Below are 23,959 nucleotides of genomic sequence, written 5' to 3'. Positions count from 1 at the left end.
CCTGGACCTGGCTTTGGGTGACAGGATCCTGTCTGCACCTACACTTAGGGGGCATGAGCCCCATCCCCTGAGGCGGTTCCACCCAAAGGTGATGCAGGACCAGCAGACAATGAGGTCATGGGGTGGGTCCCTGTTGTGCTTGGGCCCGGTGCCATGGCCAGATGAGGCAGGAGAGGCAGATCTGCTGTGATCGGCCTTTCCAGAGGTGCTGTGGTGTTGCAGTTTTAGAATATATGTTGGTTAGTATTTAATGTTAAACACATTCTAGGATTAGTTATAACAGCATGCATGAGTATTCCCATTAACCCAAAACAACAGATTTGGAACATTTGCATAGCAAACAGAATGCATGCATATATGGAATGACAGTGGGCATTACACCGACATGCAGGTTACATTGATAGCAACAGGCCACCAATGATAATATTTGAACAGGGAACATTAATTGGAATACATTTCAACATTTGTAGAACAATAGGACACATGTCCCAACAGTAGGTTTGGTGGAAAACATACCCATTCATTTATGTGTTTAGATTATTGTTGAAGATAAGTTGGGGGAGAGAGATGTCAATTAACAAATGTAGATTCTTGCAGTGGTCACAGCTTTAATGATCATTGCTCTAATCATTACTCTACACGTACTGTTACAAGAACCTGTGGCTTTGGTTGGGCAGTGGTATGGTTGTACACAGTGTATAATTACAGCCTTCTTATAGCTACTTTATACCTTCTCTTACCTGGAAGACCTGTGGAGGGAATGCTTTTAACACTTCCTGACTGTTTCTACCCATATTCATGTAGTCAGGGTTACATATGTGCACTTATACTGTGTGTGTGTGTGTGTGTGTGTGTGTGTGTGTGTGTGTGTGTGTGTGTGTGTGTGTGTGTGTGTGTGTGTGTGTGCTTGTGTATGTGAGTGCACTAATGCCATACTCTGCCTTGATTTCTATGGGTCACCCTGGTTGTTAGCACCAAGGACTGGTAGCTGTGACAGCATGACAACAGTATATACTTATTTTGCTATCATTTGCAGCCTTGGGATTGGACCATGGATATTGTATCCAGTATAACTATAGCCTTCTTATAGCTACTTTACACCTCCTCCTACCTGGAAGACTTGCGGAGAGAATATTTGTTAACACTACCTGCCTGTTTCTTTCCATATTCACATAGTCAGGGTTACATAAGTGCACTCATTCTGTGTGTGTGTGTGTGTGTGTGTGTGTGTGTGTGTGTGTGTGTGTGTGTGTGTGTGTGTGTGTGTGTGTGTGTACATTACTGCCATACTCTGCCTTGATTTCTATCAGTCACCCTAGTTGTTGGCAGCATGGACTGGTAGCTGTGACAGCATGGCACTTTTGAACATTTCTTGGGGGAGACTACTTGGTGTATGTACTTCTCTTGCTGTCATTTGCAGCCTAGGGATTGGACTGTGGGTGCTGGACACAGTATAACTATATCCTTCTTATAGATAATTTATACCTTTTCTTACCTGGAAGACCTGTGGAGGGAATTTATGTTGACACTACCTGACTGTTTCTACACATATTCACAAAATCCTAGTTGAAATTATGCATACAGCTTGCTACCACTCCCAGGATTCAAACCATGGCTGTTTCTGCTTAAAATGCAACACGTTTGTGTTTCATCAGAAGAAGCTATTGAGAAACTGCTGTCTTTTCTTTGAATGATTTCTTTCTCACTATCTCTTTGTTGTACAATCTGACCTTGTAATTGCAACATTCTTTTACATACATTCCTATACATAACATTTTGATATAGCACAGTGTGGAAAACAGTGGTTAACACATTACTATTCAGATATCCGATCTTGGTGCATGAAACATTTCATATCAGTTAATCTTACAAAGACACTAACGTTGTCAGATGAGACTTGATTGCTTAATGCTTTCAGAACTATAGTTGCTATGCATACACTGTACACATTTCAGTTTGTACCATACCAAAGTAAACACAACCAGTCCAGGGTTTTGAATGTTATTGACAGGCAGTTACAGTCTTATTTATATATAACCCATATTAGACTATTACTGTAATTTTGTCTGGTTTATTCAGTGCAAACAATACCCATTTTTAATACTGCCAAGTAACATTCTACTCCTTTCTATTTGTTTGGTATGAATACTACAAGCTATATTGTTACTTACCAGCCTCGCAACGCAGCATTTGCAACCTGCTGGTATGGTCTTCCTGGTTCACAGCCCACTCAGTTGGAGCTGTATAGAAGATAGAGAAACATTTATGCATACCTATCCATCACATACACAAGATGGACTTTGGTAAACAGTTATTGATATTAATACTTACACATTCCAGGGACATTACCCCTTAGCTGTGCTTCTTGGACCCACTGGTCCAAGAGCTCCCTCTTCCTCCACTTCAAGTCGGCATAGTGATGCCAGACCTGCTCACCAGTCCGAGGGATGCCAGTGGCACTGGTGAGATCATGGGCAAGACTTTCCCTGGCCTCTGCTTTGTATTGGGAGCCTTGGTACTTGTCCTGCAGCAGTATCACATCATGGTTTTTAACAAGGAGTCCTACCATGACCTTGGCTCCTGTATGCCCCAGCACTACGCCCAAAAGCGCATACCCTCTCCAACACCTGCCATACTGCCTACAGTGGGGAGCTACAACCAGTTATGAGCTGTACTCCAGCCTGCGAGGTGTAAATACAGCCAATTTCCTGCCCTTTGACATGATTGGATGGTTTTGAATATGGTGAGCTAAGCTAAGCTACGGGCAAACCTGCTTAGCTAAGGTTGGCAGTGCTTAAAAGGGCAGGTTCAGCACTGCTTACCAATGGGCAAATCCACTTAGCTCGGCTACTCATTGCTTAGCATTCATATTTACACCCGGTAAGCATATCTGTGCAATGCTTAGCATTGCTTATATTTTATTTTATAGACTATCAGCTTTATGGGATTGATTCATTATTCCTGACATAATTTTGTTTATCTTCCCTGACATCCCCTATGTGCTTTTGTTACATTTATTCATGTGTGACTATACTGTATGAGGCACTTGTGTTTATATGGGGGTTTCACATCTTTATTACACTGACACTTCACATCTGGACCTACTATACTATTCTGGTTAACAAATATGTTATTTACTGCCTAATTATTAAAAACATAAATTATGTACTGCTTTCACATGTAAAATGCTAATTGGTTTCATTAGGGATCAAACCAGGAATGATTACTTACAAAGCAAATGCTCTAACCACTTCAGTATTTCACATTGCTATGTTTTGAAGTATATTCCTATTTAGCTCCTTCTGATGTGTCAGAGGCTGAGCAGAGCTGCGCAATGTGCACACCAACTCAGCTACAATTAAACTTTATTCCAGACTGAAAAAAAATTAAACTGTTGTGTTTTATTTTTGTGATGTAGGGGTATGCATGTTGCTTTCTGCAACATTATCTGTGGGGGGGCTGTGCTTTACAAACAGTGATAACATAACAGACATTGCATTTGAGAGGTATGCTCCACGGACACTAACAGTGTCCACCATACCTCTCAACTGTACAGATCTTCACAGAATGTCCAGATTTTTGCCTTATATTTCTGGTCCATTTGTCATACTATTGTGGCTTTCTGGCAGATTAGTAGCAAAGCATTAAAGACTGCAATCAGTAAATAATGTCAGACATTTCAGGTTTACACTTCATGCCCTTTGGGTAATTCATGCTAATGTGAAGCCTGTCATTCTATCGACTTTATAAGATTGTAAGAGCAATATCTCACATTTGTCCCTATTTGTCCCTTTGCTTTTATGGCTTTGTCCAGATTTCTTGTGAGTCTGAGTGTTAACTGGTGTCCACAGACACTCTCGCTACATTTACATTGCCGTACGGCAATTATGGAGTGCAGGGGGCATGTGTATTGTGAGAGCATTGTTCTCAGACACATCCCCTGTGCTTGAACAGAGAACTGTGTCCGTATTATAGCATGGCAGCATGCCTTCGAATATGCATGGCGCACTGCCATGCTGCATGGGAACAGTCTTTTCCATGCAAGAATAAGCTATTCTTGCAAGGAAGTTTGCTGAATCCTGGGGTGTCATTATTTAGTGATTTCCATCATCAATGATTTACCAGAAAACAACGCATTTTATGAGGCACAGACCAAACTTATGAGCCAAAAATCTGGACATTCTGTGAAATTGTGGACAGTTAAAAGGTATGATGTTAATGACTTGCACTCATTTTGTGTTGAGTTATACCCTAGCTCCAAACTGACTGTGCAATAGATTAAAATGATAAATAAGGGGCGAAAGAAATGAATGCAGATATTGTGTTATTAAGTATTTCACTTACACAATACAGTTATCATTCATACTGTTGTTATTTAGATCAAAATGCAGTACCAGTTAATTACACAAACTTGATGTCTCACAAATGCACTAAGCAATTGAAAAGCCTGAATTTTCTGACTGTACAGATATTTTGTAAGAATGATTAATCTTATTAACCTCTAACTGTAACTGGCCACTATATAGTTCTGCTACGTTGGTACATCAGATGAAAAACATATTATCCAGCAATGTTTTGAAATTAAAAAAAAAAAAAAAAAAAAAAAACTATGTGGTCACTTTGTTAACCCCTACTAAAAGAAGTAAAGATAATATCTACTGTCTTTTGACTTCTCCCATTAGGGGTCACCATAGTGGATTACTGGTCTGCAATTTGATTGGCAGTGGGGTTTTTATGCTGTCGAGTTGCCAGCCCGGCACCCAACCTTTACAGAAGGCACAAAAGAAGTAAAGGTAGATGTAGTAATTTTTAAATCATCATTGCTACCTTAAGGAGAGCACTGCCCTACAGCTTGCTGCCTTCATGGAGACCCAGCCAGTACTTTGTGAACAGAGGGCTCATCTTCTTGTCTCTTAACAGATGATACTCTAGTAGTGAATCACAATTCCTCCACCAGAAATATGACACTAGGTCATTGTTCTCTAACGCATGCCCCTCCAAGGTGGCTTCTCAGGTGCCATCTGCCTGTCACCCAAAATATAGTCAGTGCCACAGTCTCTGTATCAACACAGCCAACTATTACTTCAACCACTTGATCCTTGGTGATTTCGTAAGGTAATATGACATAACCCTTAATGCTTTACATAAAATAACCCTTAATGCCTTACATGACAGAACCCTTAATGCTATACATAAGATAACCCTTAATGCCTTACATGACAGAACCCTAAATGCTTTACATGACACAGCCCTTAATGCTTTAATTAACATAAGCCTCAATGCCTTACATGACATAACCCTAAATGCTTTAATTAACATAAGCCTCAATGCCTTACATGATATAACCCTTAATGCCTTACATGACATAACCCTAAATGCTTTAATTAACATAAGCCTCAATGCCTTACATGATATAACCCTTAATGCCTTACATGACATAACCCTAAATGCTTTAATTAACATAAGCCTCAATGCCTTACATGATATAACCCTTAATGCTTTACATGACATAACACTTAAATCCATATTACATAGCCTCATTTATTTCTAAGCCTGTGTATCAATAAGGAAAAGCTTCATAAAGTATCATTCAGACTTTAGGACCAAATATTTCTTATTACCCTTGAATTTTTTAGTATCAGAATGAGAGGGTGACTCACAGCCTTGCTGTTAATGGTATCTCCAAGTCACTATAGAATATAATGGATCATGGAACTTCTGAAAGCAAAAAACTCCTGAAAGATAAGGCCACACACTTATTTGCACTAATAAGTGGTATCCTCTGAATGTTTCTCAAATGAGATCTCTGCTGAAGCTGCACCTTGTTTCAGGGAAGGATTAAACAAGTCTAAAAATGCTGTGTATTTAGCATGCTAACTATTTAGTATTATTTAGTGTAGAAGTGCGTGTGTTGTGTGTTGGAGCAGATTGATTTTTCTTCTGTACAGTACAGCATTTGTCTTTTTCTGTGGTAAGTAAGGAAAGTTTACAGACCTTTTACAGGTTAAATAAAAGTCAACTGTGAGAGAGTCTGAGAAACTATGCCCTAGCCAGATCTTAGTCTTTATATTCCAACAGGTGTAGTGATGTCTGTGAAAAGGGAAACATGCAGATGCATACTGAATATATTTCTCTGCTTGAAATGAAATTAAAAAAATAGTACAAATGATGGGAAACATTTTAATTTTGAATGTGAAGAGTCGGAACAACGTTTTTTTTTACCTCTTGAGTTGTGGTGAGTCATAGTTAAGAATAATAAGTTAGGGGCTGCAGGAGGTAAAGCCCTTAAACTGTACTATTGAGGTAAAGTCTCACATGGAAAATGGCATTGAAAATGTCATTTTTAATATTGTTACATTTGCTCTCAGCTCCATAGTTTTAGAACTTTAAGATTTAAATATGACAACGTTTATCACATATAACAAGATACAGTAACGTCTTCATGTTTTCTGTCTCAGCTTACAATGTCACACTGTATTGCATGCTTTAAACAATTGTTTTGTATCTTAGCCATCTCTAAAGCTGTGGCTGTAAGCGATCTGTGTGTGCAGCCAATCTTCCTGATAACTGAAGTAATGAATCATGTTTCTCATTTACTCAGATTTGATCTGATCTCTTAAATATCTGTTACAGACTCTTGGAGGAAATATCATGACTGCCAGTCCCATTTCTGATCTGAACCCCGTGTATATGGCAGCAGGGTGTAAATTGCACGTGGCGTCAAAAGGTGAGATTATCAAAGAAATCTAAAGTGGAAACTGTGGAGCATCTTTTTCACTTGTGAATACCAAGCATATGTATGTGTGAATTATGCCATATCCCTTAGTTGTTGTGTCTTTTGGCTTTTCCCGGTTAGGGGTCGCCACAGCAGAACTCCGGTTCACTAATGATTGGTAGTTGATTTTTACGTGCCGAGTTACCAGCCCTGATGCACAACCTTCAACGAAGGTATGCCCATTCACGCATGTCTCCACACAGAAGATGCTCTAGCTGAGAATCGAACCGGACAGCGTCTTACTGTGAGGTGACAACGCTACTGCAGCACCACCACCGCAGATATGCCATATCCCTTAGTACTGTTCAAATTAAAGTCACCTCAGACACAGTAGCAAAGGTCATTGGCTTTGATATGCTATGCATACTCTTGGGCTCTGATTTTTACAGATTTACTTGCACAGTCTAAATGTTGCATCTTATTTGTGTTGCATGGCCTGAGTGTAAAAATGTGACTTTTATATTTTAATATCAAATAAATCTGTAGGCCTATTTAAAAATTGCTACATTTCATACTAAATGATGCAAAATAAAATGTTAGATATGAAATGTGCTAAATATCCAAATGAAGGAAAAAAGTGTGTTTCAATAGAGGCAGAGGTGGTTCTTTGTAAATAAACGTAATCTGGCTGAGAGCCCTATGTCATCAGTTTCAGAGTTTAGAGAGAGCTTGGGAAAAAAACAGCCTGCAGACTACAAATATTTCTAGAAAAAAACACTGATAACATGTTCATAGAAGAATGACTTTGATACCTAAAAGAGGTTACAACATGTTCATAGAAGAATGACTTTGATACCTAAAAGAGGTTACTAGTTATGTTTTCCACATAGTAAGAAAAATGTGAACTCTATGTACCATGAGTTGATCAGTCGTCTAGAGTGCATCTCACCACGGCATGAAGAAATATTTTACTCTTTTACCATTGGATCTTGCATTTACCTCATAACAGTGCACCTGTATTGCCTTCATAGGTTTCACTAGTAAACACTAGTCCTCTGCTGCCTGGAATAGTTAGATGCTTTAACCAATGTTGTGCTAAGTGCAGACCAAATGAAGCTATGTATGCAATTAAGTTAAGCAGTACTAGAAAATGGATATACAGTAGTTTGGATGTAATAAACAAGTTAGTAAAGGGCATGCCTGTAGGGTTGCCACCTTTTCAAATGGCCAAAGTGGGACATTTTTGGTACAAACATCAGATTTTACATGCCGACACATACCCATGTCAAGTAAAAGGTTACAACTTAACTTTTTTTTGCCCCTGAAAAAAATTATTATTCTTTCTTGTAGCATTTTAGTTATTCTGTTTTCTGTATATTTTTCTTTCAGATACAGGTATAATAACTTTATGAAACTATAAATAAAATAATAAAAATATATTTAAATCCAAAATCTCTGGAATTTTTTATTTTTACAATTTGTTGTCAGGACATAACTGCCCAAAGAGGGACTGCCTCTCGCAAAGTGGGACAGGTGGTAACCCTACATGCCTGCAACACTGCACATATCAAATGTAGTTTTGCAATGCCTGGACATTAAAAATTGTTACTTTGAAAGTAGCTGACATCAGTCCTAGAATTATTTCTAAGCAAATGTCATTTGCTGTGCACAACAAACAAACAAGATGAACTTGGCAGGAACACTGAAACCCAGAAAATGCACTACACAGTGCAAGGCAAGGTCACACTGATCCTTAAGCTTGTATAGTTGGCTATTTTCACAGCTTACATAATCAGTAATATAGCCAGGTATATGCTAAGCATTACATTATGTATCGTATATTTTTAAGCTTTATTATTTTCTGAGAACCTTAATGATCACAACTTCATTTCCCCAAACAAAACCCTCTCTACCAGGTACATATAGCCCATTTGTATAGATTGATAAATATATATATATATATATATATATATATATATATATATATATATATATATATACAGAAAGACAGACCGATGAAAGCAGAGGAAATGCAACTATACATTTATATGTAGTTATTTATACACGTTTTGATCTACTTATTTTTATCATGTAAATGGGACAATCTCTGGATGTTTATTTTTCATCCACAACAAAGGCATTGCAGAATTAAATGCAGAAACACCTCTCACCTCCACAACACAATATGTAAGTAATCAGATAAGAAAAGAAAAGAGAAAACAAACTCCCTTAATCAGAACTCATATAAACTGCTATACCAGTTAGACATGTTTTGCAAACACAAGCCTGGTCAGTATCTAGGAGCACAGTAATAAACAAGTGAATGCTTCATCTAGGACTCAAACCCAGACCCTCCAAATCGTTGCTGAACTTGTTCTACCATAGTGTTACTGAAACAGCTGAGAGCTGGCTAATCTTATGAAGCTTATTCCTTCCAGTATACATATATGATTCACATTCAGAAAAGACCAATGGGAACAGAGGAAGTACAACTATGTATTTTTATATATTTATTTAATTTTATCGGGTATGTTGGGGTTGTCTCCAGACCCTTTTCTTATGCCCTCAACCAGGGTTTGGTATGGAGTAAATACAGAACTAAGTAAATAAACAATTTCATCAAAACAGTACATAATTCTTCATATAAATGGCAGGAAGGAGAGAGAGTGTATTAACAAAATTCCTGAGCCAGGACTCAAAAACTATTATTTCATTTAGAAGCTTTTAGAAACATAGACCCCTGTTAGAGTTACTGAAGCAGATGAGAACTGATCCAGGTTTTAAAGCTTCACCTTTTCTTCATACATTGTGATTCATGCACAAACAGACCAACGAGAACACAGGAAGTGTAACTCCATATTGTTTCTTTTCTTAATTTACATTTCTAAGAGTGTTTTAATCATTTTGCCAGGTAAATGGGTAGGTCTTCAGTTATCAAGTTCTGGTGAAGGATGCACTCCTTCCCCTTTCTTATGCTTGATTATTCACACATCCTTATATGCGCGTGCACACAAACACACACGCATGTGTGTGTGTGTGAATGTGTGTGTGTGTGTGTGTGTGTGTGTGTGTGTGAGCGCGCATATCTGTGTACACACACACACACACACACACACACACACACACACACACACACACACACACACACACACACACATCCTCACACTCATACTTGTAAAGAACTAAACTTGTTAAGTATACATCTTTGAAGGTGATGTACTTTTGTATACAACTTGACATATCAGTCAAGAAATCCTAACTGTACCCCCCCTACTTTTAATTATATATGTGCACACGTTCAAAGCCATGCAGCAAACTCAAAAAGTGGCAATCAGGTGAGCAAACCTTGAAACCAGATATGCATGTTTTCCAGGATAAGGACAAAGTAATATTGTTTTTGTTAAATTTCAGCAACATACAAACACACATGCAAGTGTGCAGTTGCAGTATAGCTGTGAGCAGTGATCACTGACAGTTTGTTACTAACCATGTCAAGTGCAGACAAGCCCTACCATTTCAGAGATACAAAAACTCTTTTCTTTTACTGAAAAAAAAAACTAGGCTACTTCCTTCCTCCTAGGTCTCAAGTGTAATAACATGTAACATATAAAATGAAAAAAGAAATTTTAAGAAAGGAATGTATTATCATCCGACTACCTTCCTACCTACTAACAGCCTGTATGTATCTTTGTATTAGGAACATACTTCTTTCACTCTTCTTTTCAGCATGGCTCTCCTGACTCTTTAATTTATTGTTGTGCATTGTTTTTCTTCTTACTGTCCTAACTCTAATGTATTTAGAGCCTTCTTCCAGTTCTTAGTAATCTCAACCTTTATTTCTAATCACAGTACTCATGTACAGGTCTCATAATGTATGGACCAATCGCTCACATACCAAAGTCCTTGTTGTCTCATTCCTTCCTATCAAAGATTTCTCCACAAACTTTTCAAGATTTGTTTCCACGTCCTGCAAATGATCCACTTATCCTGGCCAGCTTTTCATCAGTCTCTAGGAAACACTACTATTCTTCCTTCCTTCCTTCGCTCATTCTTTTTCCAGTATTAATGAAATAAGGGACCACCTGTGACTTACCCTTTATTGATATGCTCTCCCTTCATTTGATCAGTCACCTTCCAGACTCTGTGATCTTCGTTATCCATCCATTCTTTTTCCTTTACTTAGGTTTTCTGCAGTTCCTTACAGACTTGCATGTCACTCTTTTCTTTCTATCTCTCGATCTCAAATCAATGCAAAAAGCCTGCTTCTGTGCCAGACTACCCCACACCATATTTCTTACAGTGCAAAACCACATATCTTATTACTCTGTGTATCTTAACCCTGAGCATTCTTTGTATGTCTGACAAATCTACTTTATCTCAAAGTCAAACAGCTCCATCGTTCATAATCATATAGGATCATTTACTGTCTTCATAGTTCCAGGATCCCTATCAAATTATGCCCTCTGGCTTACTAAAGACATTTGTTCCCTTATGCATCAGAGAGATTCTGCTTGGAAAACTTGGCTAAAATCCAAATCCCCTACTCACCATCACATTTCTAAAGAACTTAGAAACCGAACAAAAAAAACATATTTACAATGACAAGAAAAGATTTCTTATAAGGCCCAAACTCTTCATCACTCTAATCCCAATAACTTCTGGAGAAGAATCAACTCAATCCTTCACCCTGGAAGGCCTCAAACTCCTAATCCTTTCGCTAACAATTCAGCACAAGACACTGCCTCTCTTCTCAACCATTACCTCATTCATAAACTGACCAGAACTCTAACACTACAATACCTCTGCAAATACCCTCTAATCATACCTTTTTTCTTTAAACCTATTCCCACCACATATATAAAATCCCTCCTCCAAAAGCAAAAAACATTCTTCTTTGGCTGACAATTTACCTCCCCCCAAACTTGCAGCCAACTCTATAGCCTATCCAGTTTCAATATTTATCAATAGATCAATTCATGAATCCACTGTACCTGAGATTTGGAAATCTTGCTGTGCAAAACTGCTACACAAAGGAGGCAATTCTACTGATTCATCCAACTTTAGACCTATAGCTATACTTTTCCCCCTCAAAAATACTCAAAAATATATTCACTCCCAGCTTCTCAAATTTCTCATCCAAGAAAATCCTCTGACACCTACTAAACATGGTTTCTGTCCAAAACCATAGTACAACTACAATCCTTTTATCTTTCACTCATGCAATAGCTGAAGCTCGTGATAATAACAAACTTGTCTCATGTCTAAGCCTTTGACACGGTATCTCATTTACAGTATCCCATTCTAAACTCCTAAGCAAGTTAGCCAACCTGAACCTCTCACCTTTCACTCTTGAATGGTTCTGCATCTATCTCTCAGACAGACTGCAATCTGTCAGATGGCATTCCTCCTGCTCCCCCTTCCTACCCATTCATACACATGTTCCCCAGGGTTCCACCCTTGCATCCTTGGATCCTTTGTATTCAACATCTTCACCAACGACCTCAATACATCTTGCTATCACTCCACTCTTATTCAGTATGCAGATGATTCTACACTCATCTCCTCTTCTGAAAGTATCTCTCAACTTCCTACTCTTACCCAAAACTATTTTCCGTCTGTTGAAAGATGGCTCACTGAACATCAGCTTATTGTAAATCCTAAAAAGAATAAACTTTTACTCTTTCTCCCAAAATCACTTTCACATCTCAAACCCACATTTACCATCTCATCCTTAAATAAAAACATCATTAATGTAGAATCCTACACAAAGCTACATGAAATGATAATAAATGATCAACTCAAATTTGACCTCCATGTCCAACAATCCATCAAAAAACAAACCAAAAACTGTCCCTTGGATTCAGCAAGCTCTGCATGGATGCAGGAATAGTGCAAGAGCTGCTGCATGCAATATGGTCGATGAGCGATCCAGGAACAAGCTCCCGGGACGTGCACAAGTGCTCCTACACTATTCCTGCATGGACATCACTGCTATATGCTAATTACCTCATTTCGGGTTCATAGGTAGGTACTAGGCTATCTGCCCGAAGGTATTTATAAGCCTAGCCAGAATGTGTTGGCTTTCGCCGCCCCCTTAGATTAGTTCCCTGTGCCTCTGTCCAGCAGAGCCACTGAAGTGATCCCCGAGGTAAACTTTCTGTTTCCCATCCACTCATCAAGGTTTCTCTTGATGAGTGCTAGCGAGGAGCTCTGCCTAATGTAGATTGGTGGAATCTTGTTCCAAAACATGGGAAGTCTCTGGGAGAGGAATATATCCCTCCAGCATGTCCTATTTATTGTTGTGGTGAGGTTTCGATCCCTAGAGCATGTGGCTTGAGGGGATAAGGTTTTCTTTAGGTGGAGCATGTCCATCAATTCTGGGTGGGACATGGCCTTATATGTCAGGCAGAGATCACCTCTGAGCAGGCGATATGCAACCGAGTAAAGCTGGAGTTTCTTCAGTCGAGCTGCATAGGACATCTGTTTGAGGCCAGTGATCCTCTTGGTGAGGTACTTCTGTGGACTTTCCAGCTGTTGCAGGTGTCTTGTAAGGTACATCCCAAATGGGGCACTGTACTCTATGATGGGTCTGATGAGTAGAGGGGCACAATGACCTCTTTTGATCTGGATGCAAACCCTTTTGTGATTAGGTGAGCCACATAGAAGGATTTTCTAACCACTTTGGCAATGTGATTATCAAAGGAGAGATTACTATCTACTTGGGTCCCCAGATCCCTTATTACATTTTCCGTATTTAGGGGACTACCACCTTTGTTGTAGTTTGTGGGTACTTTATTATTTCCAAAGGGAATAACTATGCACTTTTTGGCATTTAGCTTGAGGCCATGATTTTGACACCAGAACCCTTTTGGAGGATGTCTGTGTCAGCCGGTGAGTCAATTATAGCCCCTAGTTTGCAGTCATCTGTGAACTTGGTCAGCCATAGTCCTCCTGTGCTTGTCTCTACCTCTGAGAAGATTATGCCGAACAGGAGGGGTCCTAGGACTGAGCCCTGGGGAACGCCACTTGCAACCGGTTTAGAGTCAGACCTAGCTCCTGCAACTCTCACCATGTGGGTTCTGTCCATGAGCCAATTGGCAACCCATCTTGTGACATAGAGGTTTATGTTCATGCTGGTGATCTTGTCTATAATACCAGAATGGGGAATGGTGTCAAAGGCCTTTGCGAGGTCTAGGTAGGCTGTGTGTACCACCTTTCCCTCATCTATAGCCTTGGCAACTGTCTCAAAGAAGTCCACCAGGTTTAGGAGGCATGATCTGCCCTTAACAAAGATGAACTGTGTAGGGTTCAGTGTTTGGAGGTTCCTAATATTTCTGTTAATGAGTTCCATGATGATGTGCTCCATAGCCTTGCAGACCAAGCTAGTCAGGCTTATAGGGCAATAGTTCCCAGGGTCTGTTGTGGCTCCACCTTTGTGGAGTGGAATAACTGTTGCTGTACACCACTCTTTGGGTACGTAGCCTGTGGAGAGGCTGAGTTTAAACAGTGTGTTTAGGTGAGGGGTTAGTTCATCTTTGAGCTCATGTAGGATGCAGCCTGGGACAACGTCCGGTCCCATTGATGCTGTGTTTTTGGCTTTGGAGAGGGCTATTTTAACCTGAGTGTCTGTGATTTCAGGGGCTCTACATTCTTCTGGTATGGTTATGGACCCTATTGGGGGAGAGAGGGGGGTGAGGTTTGCATTGAACCTGTCTGCCAGGATATTGGCTCAGTTGGTTCAGTTTATTTTGTGCCATTCTGCACTAACTCTGAGCAGATCTGGGCATTGCCACTTAGATTCTTGATATAGCTAAAGAATGCCTTGTGGTTATCTTTGGAGTCCTTGGCAAGTTTTCTTTCAAAGCTCGCCTTGGACAATTTTATGAGGGATCGTAGTTTCTTGGCGATACTGATCAGGGATGTCTTCCCTTCTTGGGGTTTTACTCTTTTCTATACTAGTTTCCTCCTTCTGTTGTATAGCTTGTTTATGGCAGGGGTCCACCAGACTGGTTTCCTTTTCTTGGAGGAGTGAGTCTTGGTTTTGCTTGGGATAGCACAATCCAGGCATTCTTGTAGGTGCCTGTAGAATGCATTAGTAAAGGATTTTGCAGCTTGGACAGCATTATCCTTTAGCATGTGGGGCTTTGAAACTTTCTACCTCCATCTTTAGTAACGTGAAGTTTACTTTTGAAAAGTTTTTCATGGTGGTTTCCTTGTCTAGGGGTGGGGGTGGAATGTGGATATCCAAAGTGATTTGTTTATGGTCAGATCTAACCAGCGAGGGGTTGACCTTTGGTGTGGAACACCAGTCACTCATGTTGGTGATGACCAAGTCCAATATGTTGTCACCCATGGTGGGAGTGTTGACCAGTTGTTCTAGGGCGTTTGAGTTTATAAATTCTAGGAAATATTGGGCAAGGGAGTTAGTACTTGTAGTTCTCCCAGTTAATGTTTGGGTAGTTGAAATCACCCAATATTAGGGTGTTTGATAGGACCTTTATGTTACCCAGTGTTTCCAGAAATGCAGAATGGGGGTCCTGGGACATGGTGGGTGATCTGTAGCAAGCTACAATTTGAATTGCAGTTTTGCCCATTGTTAGTTGCACGTGGATAATCTCTGAAGCATCGTGCTGTGCCACTAGCCTGGAGGTGTGGGTATTCTTGATGAATATGGATACTCCCCGCCTTTTGTATTTCAATCTGGGTTCTGTGGCTGAAATGTATGGTATGAGTTGTAGCCTGGTAGTGCTGGGGTGCTCTCTGTAGCCTTAAACCAGGTTTCTGTTACTGCACATATATCGAGTTCCTCCATACTGAGAAGTGCCTTGAGTGCATGCATTTTGAGATTTAGACTTCTGACATTGAGTAGTATTACCCTCAGATTTTTGTTACTTGTGCTATTTACAGTGGTGGGTTTGTCTTTTGAGGCTTGCGTAAAAAAGGCAATATGGGGGTGGCATTCGAAAGTCTAAGGGTGACAGGTGCAAGCTGTCTCTAGCAAAGCAGCGTGGCTTGTCGAGCATGTCATCCCAGGCAGACAGACACTAGATCCCCTTTGAATGACACCAGAAATGTAGCCAATTGTTGAAATTGATAATTTTTTCTTTATACCGTGGTATCATTCTTGGTAAGAGCAGGATGCTACTCAGGGTCAGGGTCATACCGGCCTGGGCTACGTGATCAGAGAGCTCTTCCATGTCTTTTTTCATGTAGTCCAGGGAGGTATGTATCAGGTCATTCACACCAACATGGGCAATGACAGAGTCGTATTTGTACTTGTTCTGGAGTGACCTGAGTGCTTGTTTTATGTGGCGGATCCTGGCACCAGACAGGCAGCTAACAGTAACCTTCTCCTTATTCAGCCTAGTGAGTGGGACGTCAGCATGCCTGACTATAGAGTCACTCATTACTGGTATGTTGGGTATGCTATTTTGCCTTGAGGGCTGTGATTGCGTGGCACACTGGTTTTGTGAAGTATGTGTTTAATGGTTTGTGTTGGGGGTGGAGGTTGCTTGGATGTCTGCTTTGGAGGTCTCTGTTGCTTTTGCAGATTTTTATTTAGAGCCTCCGAGTATGTTTTCGTGTATTTACATGTGTTTTTTACCAGAGCTGGTTTAATGGGTCAATGTGAGACTGGTGGTGTGATGCCAGTATTTCCCTTCTCCTCTTGACTGTCTGATCCAGTCTTGGGTTGAGAGAGCTTAGCCTCCAGTTTGGCTGTATAATTGCATCTCTCGCATGTATTAGTGTTTGGTGGTAGGAGGAGAGGGTTGCCTGTGTACATGAGGCAGTTGTTACATTGCCTCAAAATGCCCAGATTCACCAGTTGAACTGGAGAGTACACCTGAAACTGCCCTTTGGACATGCCTGGATAGGTACAGTAAACTGTTTTACTGAATGGCTGGTAAGGTCGAACAGAGAGCCTTGTCCTTCTGTAGTGCTAGGGTTTAGAATTGCTTGCTATGAGTTTTGAGCTAGTGCCGGGCTGAGAAATGAATGGCTTGAGTGCTTAAGTTGAAGGTTTGTCTAGTTCCAAGGGAAAAATTGAAGAGGAGACTTTGTGGAGCCGGGAGTAGTTATACCCTAGCTAACCAGCGCTGCCTGCCGCACAAAATCGGGCAAATGCAGTTTTTATAGCAGGGAAATGAAAGAGATAGAAATTAGCCCAACATGGCCAATAAACTACTACTTTCTGACCTGAAACCACTCCTCCAGGGACAGATAGGCTGCTCAAAGCTCCCTTCTCTGACAGGTGAACAGGGAAACTTCCTTCTATCCAAGTAAGGTATGGGCAAACACAGAGATCTGCAACACAGCCCTGAATTCAGCACTAACCTGAAAACTGGACTACACTTGCCTAGAAAGGTGGGAAACAAGTAATCATATATATATATATATATATATATATATATATATATGTATATATATATATATATATATATATATATATATATATATATATATATATATATATATATTTTTTTTTTTTCCAGAAAATAAAGCAGATACAATCAAAAAAACATTTTAAATGTGCATAAAAAGATGCTTATTGTTATATATCTCAGTTCTGAGTTGTAGTCAATGCCCCTAGTAATAAAGTAGGAAGAAATACAAATACAGTAACAGCAGATGAATAAAGTACAATTTATATATATATATATATATATATATATATATATATATATATATATATATATATATATATATATATATATAAACAATAGAAAACGAACAATCTGATTTAAACAAGTTACCCAATTAACCAGAAAAATCTCACAACTGAGCCCTGTTCCAGCAGTCTTCAATCAGACAAGTTCTAACTGCACACTCCCGGTAATAGGTTGCAGGGGAACCTTCTCCAAAAAGGATGGCCTGGATGAGTGCTCAAGTTATACAAACAAAGCTAGATTCAGCAGGCCTGAATCTGGTCCTGTGCTACAGCAACAATGTGCACCAATTTCAGAAAGAAACAGTTCGAATAAGCAGGCACAATAAGCCTGTGACCAGAAATTCCCAGCTCAGAAGGGCAGAATCCAGCCTCTCCTCCCACAAGAGTGCAGACCACAAAGCTTCTTAATGTAGAATAACTGGCCTGAAGCCCAAGTGCTTAAACCAGAACTAATACTCTTTTAGAATAGCAGACACTGAGCTTTCAATCAGCAATTCCCAGCTTAGAAGGATGTAAGCTACCTGTCCTGCCACAACAGTGCAGACCACAAACCTTCTTAATGAAAATAACTGGTATGAAGCCCAAGTGCTTAAACCAAAAGACTTAGAATAACAGTTACAATTTAAACAGGCTACTACCAAGTAGCAATAAGTGCAGCAGAATAAATAAAATTGAGTACTTTTAAGAAGAGGCAAAAGCAAAATAAATAAGGAGGAAACACAAATACAGTAAAAGCAGATGATTTTTTTTTTGATTTGCTTGTGAAAACCATGCAAATGAGGTGAATTAGCAATCCAGGAAGTAGGCAGGCGTCTGTACAGGAACAGTGTAACCTGCAGAAATGTGCTTGGTTACTAACCGAATACATTTCTGCAAATTACAAAACGGAAGCATAACAGCTCGAAAGAAAGCATGTATTCAATGTAGTAGGCATGCCAATGGCCAGATATATGGCCATTGGCATGAAACATAGTTGCAATTTTATAAAAAACAAGTTTATTTTTTTTGGCCGATCTCTGCCGTTTAAGCATAGGGCAGCAGTGCACAAACAGGATCGCAATGAAAATAAGAAAAAAAGGGGGAAATAAGCTTTTATACCAAATCAGTATTTTGCCATAATAGTCAGTGGCATGCATAAGTCAACAATACCAGGGAATAATGGTTGCTAAGGGGGAAGGCTCAGTGTGAGTGTGGTAACTATGAATTAGCATTCTGTTTATGTAATGAGGGGATTTATACTGAATCACAGATTTCCTCTCAGTGTTAGCTTGCACCCAACCATGTAGGTGCAGCAACATTGTATAAGTCTAAGAAGTGGATGACCTCATAAGAGGGAGTGTCATGCATGCTGTAAGCTTATTGGAGCTGTGTGGCCTGTGTTTGCCCTTAGCTAAGCAAAGCTAAGGAAGGGTGTGTGTCCGAGGCTGCCTAACAGTGTTTACATTGCCTAAACATGTGTGCGTGCCATTAAAAAAAAAAAAAAAAATAGGAAATAGCAGCTCTGTTCACATCCGAGCACCGGGTATGTGTGACGCACCTCAGGGCTTAAACGGGAAGGCAATGGGAAGGGAAAACAGCAGTAGGAAGGCAATCAAGGAGAACTAGCATAGCTGGCAGGTGAAATGTATCAGAATAAGTCAATTACACAGCCAGCAACCCAGCACACTACTATAAATATATGTAAACACCTTTCAGTCTGGTTTTTCCCACAAACTCTATACCACCTGTGTACACAGACGGGGGGGGGGGATTTACCTGACAAAACTAGCAAAATGTTAGGGGTTGCTGTTGCTCTCATACATCAATATGTGCAAGAGGCTGAGGGTAGTGAGGATGTGAATGTTGACGAACATCCCACAGTGAGGAGGAGAAGAAGAGTGTACAGACCCAGGGTAACCTACCTGTGACTACATGAGCTGGAGATAGTGGAGTGCTATAGGGTGGGCAGGGACATTCTACAGCAAATTGTTGAGCTGTGCACACACACAACCAACAGAGGGGAACCCGTCCCAGTGGATACCAAGGTATATGTAGCCTTAAGAATACTAGCCACAGGTATCTTCCAAAGTGCAGCTGGGGATATCATGCAGATCTCACAGGCATCAGCATCCAGGGTACTCCAGTTCCTGGATGCCATGTCAGCACATGCTGGTGAGCACATATATTTCCTCAACACCCGTGAGGCGTTGACCAGCAATATGCATCTCTTCCACCAAATAGCAGAATACCCTGAGGTAGTGGGTGCTACAGACTGCATGCATGTACACATCAGAGCACCACCCAGCAAGCAGGGAGGCTCTACATAAACCACAAGGGCTTCCCCTCCAACTGCCAGGTCACATACGATGCCCAGGGCATTATCTTGAATGTGTGTACTGGCAGCCCTGGAAGCTATCACGATTCCCACATCTGGCATATGACACAGCTGTACCACTTATTTGCCACTGGGAACATCCCATATGGCCACCTAGTGGGGGATGCTGGCTACACTCTGGAGAAGTGGCTGATGACACCCCTCAGAAATGCACACACACCTGAACAAGAACTCCATAATGAGGCACACCCACAAACCAGAATCATAATAGAGCATGTGTTTGGGACGCTCAAGTCATGGTTCTGCTGCCTGGACATATCCAGTGGAGCCTTGCAGTACTCTCCAGCTACATGTACACAAATGTTCATAGTATGTGCCATGTTACACAATATGATCCTGCAATATTAGCTGCAGCAGGAACAACATGGGGCAAGGCCACACAGCCCCCCACCATTGCCAATGCCATCACAGGCACAGAGTGACTCAGAGGAGGAACTACCTGAACCTGCCCATGTAGGCAGAAGGAGGGATGCCCAGCATGCCCAGGCCTTGGCAAAGAGGTAATGCATAGTACATACACTGACATGGTAGGGACCCAGGGCATGACACCTCTCTCTGACTCACACATACAGTAAAAGGGATGCCAAACATGACACTACCTGTGCTTTACCATATATAGGGAGTATACTATGTGCATCCGACATAGTCAGCCTTCCAGCCCATCCTCAGTACTGGCCCATCCACAAGGTAAGTCATTCTTCCTATTAATTATTGAATGGAGTAGTATGTTCTGATAGTTGTATCTATGGTATGGACGTGAGTATGCAAGGGAATCAAGTGGCTGAATGGGATGGCAGCAGATAGTGGACACCTATATGGGCAGCATGAAATCCATAACAAATACTGGTGTCAACATAATAGGCAGTACTATACAAGGTGACAAATCCCACTGCAGTACATGTGGTGGCCCAAATGTGTGCCCACAGGACATGCATGCCAGTGAGGCTGACATACCTACCAGCAGCCTCAGCCAGCAGGACAGGTGTAGATGACAATAAAGAAAGGCTGGGCTAAGGCCTCCAATTGATGGCAATGATGAACAGCCCCCCTCCAGACCTACACAGACAGACTACAACATGTCTGGCAGTTATATGCTAGTTCTAAAGGGTAAGAAGTCTGAAACTGAAATGTAGGTCAATAAAACCTAAGATCTGTAGTCTACTGATATGCCTCCAGTCTGCATAATAAGTCAGAGTACATTATGAAATGGAAGCCAACAGAGTACCTAAATACCAGTACAGTCACAGCAAATATTTAAAGTCGTCAGGTGTGCCCTCCCTACAACCTATGTAGAAATACAGTAATATGTAAGTGTGAGGAGTAATATCAGTGGAGCACAGATTACCAGAGCTCGCCCAATCTACAGGATAGATTGTTGCATATGTACAATATGCAGGGTTTGATTTTCACATAGGGTAATTGGCCAGGCTTAAAATGGTCCACAAGGGCAGTTTACCTAGTAGTAACCTATGAACCACAATACTGGACTCAGCATCATTCATCTTGTATTTCCCAGGAAATAACTGTGAGCAAACAATTATATCTGTCAGTAGTTGATGACATAATACATCACAGTTTAAAACAGTACATATGTCTGAATATCTCTGCTAACACCAACCATGTAACACAAGCAGCACAGACAGCAATAGTTACAGAGTCCCCCTATCTGTCGCCCATTGTGACTCCATATTGTCAACCTATCTACATATATTCTGCAGAAACAAGTTGCTAGCTGTAGGTGTAGAACACCAAATCCTGGACTGGTTTACAACCCTACCTGGAATGGATTCACACACTCAATACAGAAGGTCATACTGGGCATGCTCCTACACTTAGAGAAATGAAGCCCATGTCTGACAACACGGAGGATTATACATATCTGTCATTTGCAGATGTCTGTGCACACACTCCAAATTGTACACCATTTATGCTTCACACACACACACACATTGGATAGGAATGCTCACACATATCCAAGGCCAACACACTATAATATGTGAAACATACACACACACAGATGTGGGGAAGCGAGAGACAGAGAGAATTCCATTATGAGGCCTGTCCCACCCACTACACATCCAAGTAGCCAATATCACATGATGTGCTGATGTCAATCACTGTAGACATTCCTTTTGGTAGCCCTCATCCCTATAGTGTCTGTGGTGCTTGTGATAACTGTGTAACACAATAGTATAAATCAGTATTTATGTAGCATTTGTATACTTAGTCCTGTCAAATGTAAAGTTGTGTGTGACTGAGTATGTGTGTGTGTGTTGCCAGAGAAATGATTTATGGCCCATTCACACACACTGCACTTTCCATTGCCCATGTTAGCACGCCTTCTGATGTCAGTCACCTTGAAATAACCCTTTGGCCAAGTCTCAACCCTATAAGCTATGTGGGGCTCATGATAACTACGTAATAGTGTAGTATAGCAAACTAGTTAGGAAGGAGTTCTAATTCTGCTCCTGGCAACTATGATAATGTGTGAGAGAGACTGTGTGTCTATTGTTGACACCTGATTTTGTGGACATTCACACATACTACACTTCCCTTACCCCTCCTTCAGCACTGCTGCTGTTGTCACTCACCTTCAAAAATACCTTTGGACAGCTCTCCAATATATAATCTCTGAGGTGCTTGTGATAACTGCATAATACCATAGTGTAACAAACTAGTTAGGTAGTCATGCTAATCTTGGTCCTGGCAACTGTAATAATGTGTGTGTTTGTGTGAGAGAATATGTGTGTGTCTTTGTTGACACCTGAATTTGTGGACATTCACACTTACTACACTTCCCTTACCCCTCCTTCAGCACTGCTGCATATGTCATTCACCTTCAAAGAAACCTTTGGACAGCTCTTTAACATATAATCTCTGTGACACTTGTGATAACTGCGTAATACCGCAGCGTAGCAAACTAGTAAAGTAGGAGTTCTAATCCTTGTACTGGCAACTGTGATAGTGTGTAAGAGAGTGTGTGTGTCTTTGTTGATACCTGATTTTGTGGACATTCACACTTACTACACTTCCCTTACCACTCCATTAGCACTGCTGCTGATGTCACTCACCTTCAAAGATACCTTTGGACAGCTCTCCAACATGTAAGCTCTGTGGCATGTGTGATAAATGTGTAACACTGTAATAGCAATACATAGCTAAGTAGGGGTTTGAAATGCAGTGCTGGCAAGTGTGTTTGTATGTGTGTCATCAGTATCCTGTGTGGGTGTTGGGGTGATTGTGTAATAACAGGAACCATTGCGGTGCTTGTTTTGCTACATTATTATATTGAGGACCTATATTTGCCAATGTCCACATTACAAGGCCAACAGTTGTCAAACACTGTAGAGGTTATTGTAGACAATCCACAACCATAAATGTCTACTGCCATGTGCAATAACTGACTATGTGACAGCATGGATTAGTGAATGATATAGGCAACCATTATAATACCCAGAGACCACTCTCCACCCACGGATCATACACAAACACGCTTGGCTCTTTCTCTCTTCATTTCTTTCTTTCTCTCAGTCTCTCTCTCTCTCTCCCTCCCTCTCTAGTAGATATGGAAAAAAACATCTGTTGTGCATAGGCAGAATCTTGACTTTTGTAGGTAATGCTCATGATCAGCTGATGGCCTGTGCATGAATTGGAGTCCCCCACTTGCTAATTGCATGTGGAACAGCTGTAGTATCATTCCTATAGCCAATTGCATGGAAACACACTCCTATAACTAAACACTTCATGTGGGTGTTCGCCCTTTTCCTTTACTGTGAGCAAGACCTCATGTGGGTGTCTGACAAACAGCATCACAGAGGGTAGTCGGAAATACCTCTTACAACAAACACTGTGGAGACAGGCGAACAAACTGGAGGGGGATGTTCCAGACACGGGGCAGAATGTAAGTATTGCTGTTCTACATTTGAATTAATGTTGGTTTAACAGGGTTTGTGTGGATATGTCTGTTCTGCATAATTTAAAGTCTGACATAACAGTGTTATGTGGTTGAGAAAACTCTCATCTGTAGGGCTATCTGCAGACTGGCCAGAGTTTGGAGTCCTAGATGGGGTGTGTTACTCACACATTTTCTGTCTATATAAATGCAGTAGCATACTCTGATGATTGCAGTCAGTAAATGGTAACATCCATGTGTGTTACTGACTTCATATCCCTCGGACGAGACATGTCACAACAAACCCTG

At 40.7% G+C, this 23,959-nt stretch overlaps 1 protein-coding gene across 1 annotated transcript in view; it reads left to right on the top strand.

Moving 5' to 3' along the window:
• LOC122792414 (xanthine dehydrogenase/oxidase-like) overlaps positions 1-23,959 on the top strand; it is a 1,368,088-nt gene that overhangs the window by 99,559 nt on the left and 1,244,570 nt on the right. Inside the window, exon 4 of the mRNA XM_044060203.1 lies at positions 6,634-6,727. Within this exon, the coding sequence (XP_043916138.1) occupies positions 6,634-6,727 (94 nt within the window). The remainder of the gene's footprint in view (positions 1-6,633; positions 6,728-23,959) is intronic.

The sequence above is a fragment of the Protopterus annectens genome, chromosome 1.part2 (genome assembly GCF_019279795.1).
Source record: "Protopterus annectens isolate FY-2018-M chromosome 1.part2, PAN1.0, whole genome shotgun sequence".
Lineage (NCBI taxonomy): Eukaryota > Metazoa > Chordata > Ceratodontiformes > Protopteridae > Protopterus > Protopterus annectens.
The sequence above is the reverse complement of the archived record's forward strand: the minus strand, read 5'-3'. Positions and strand labels throughout refer to the sequence as shown.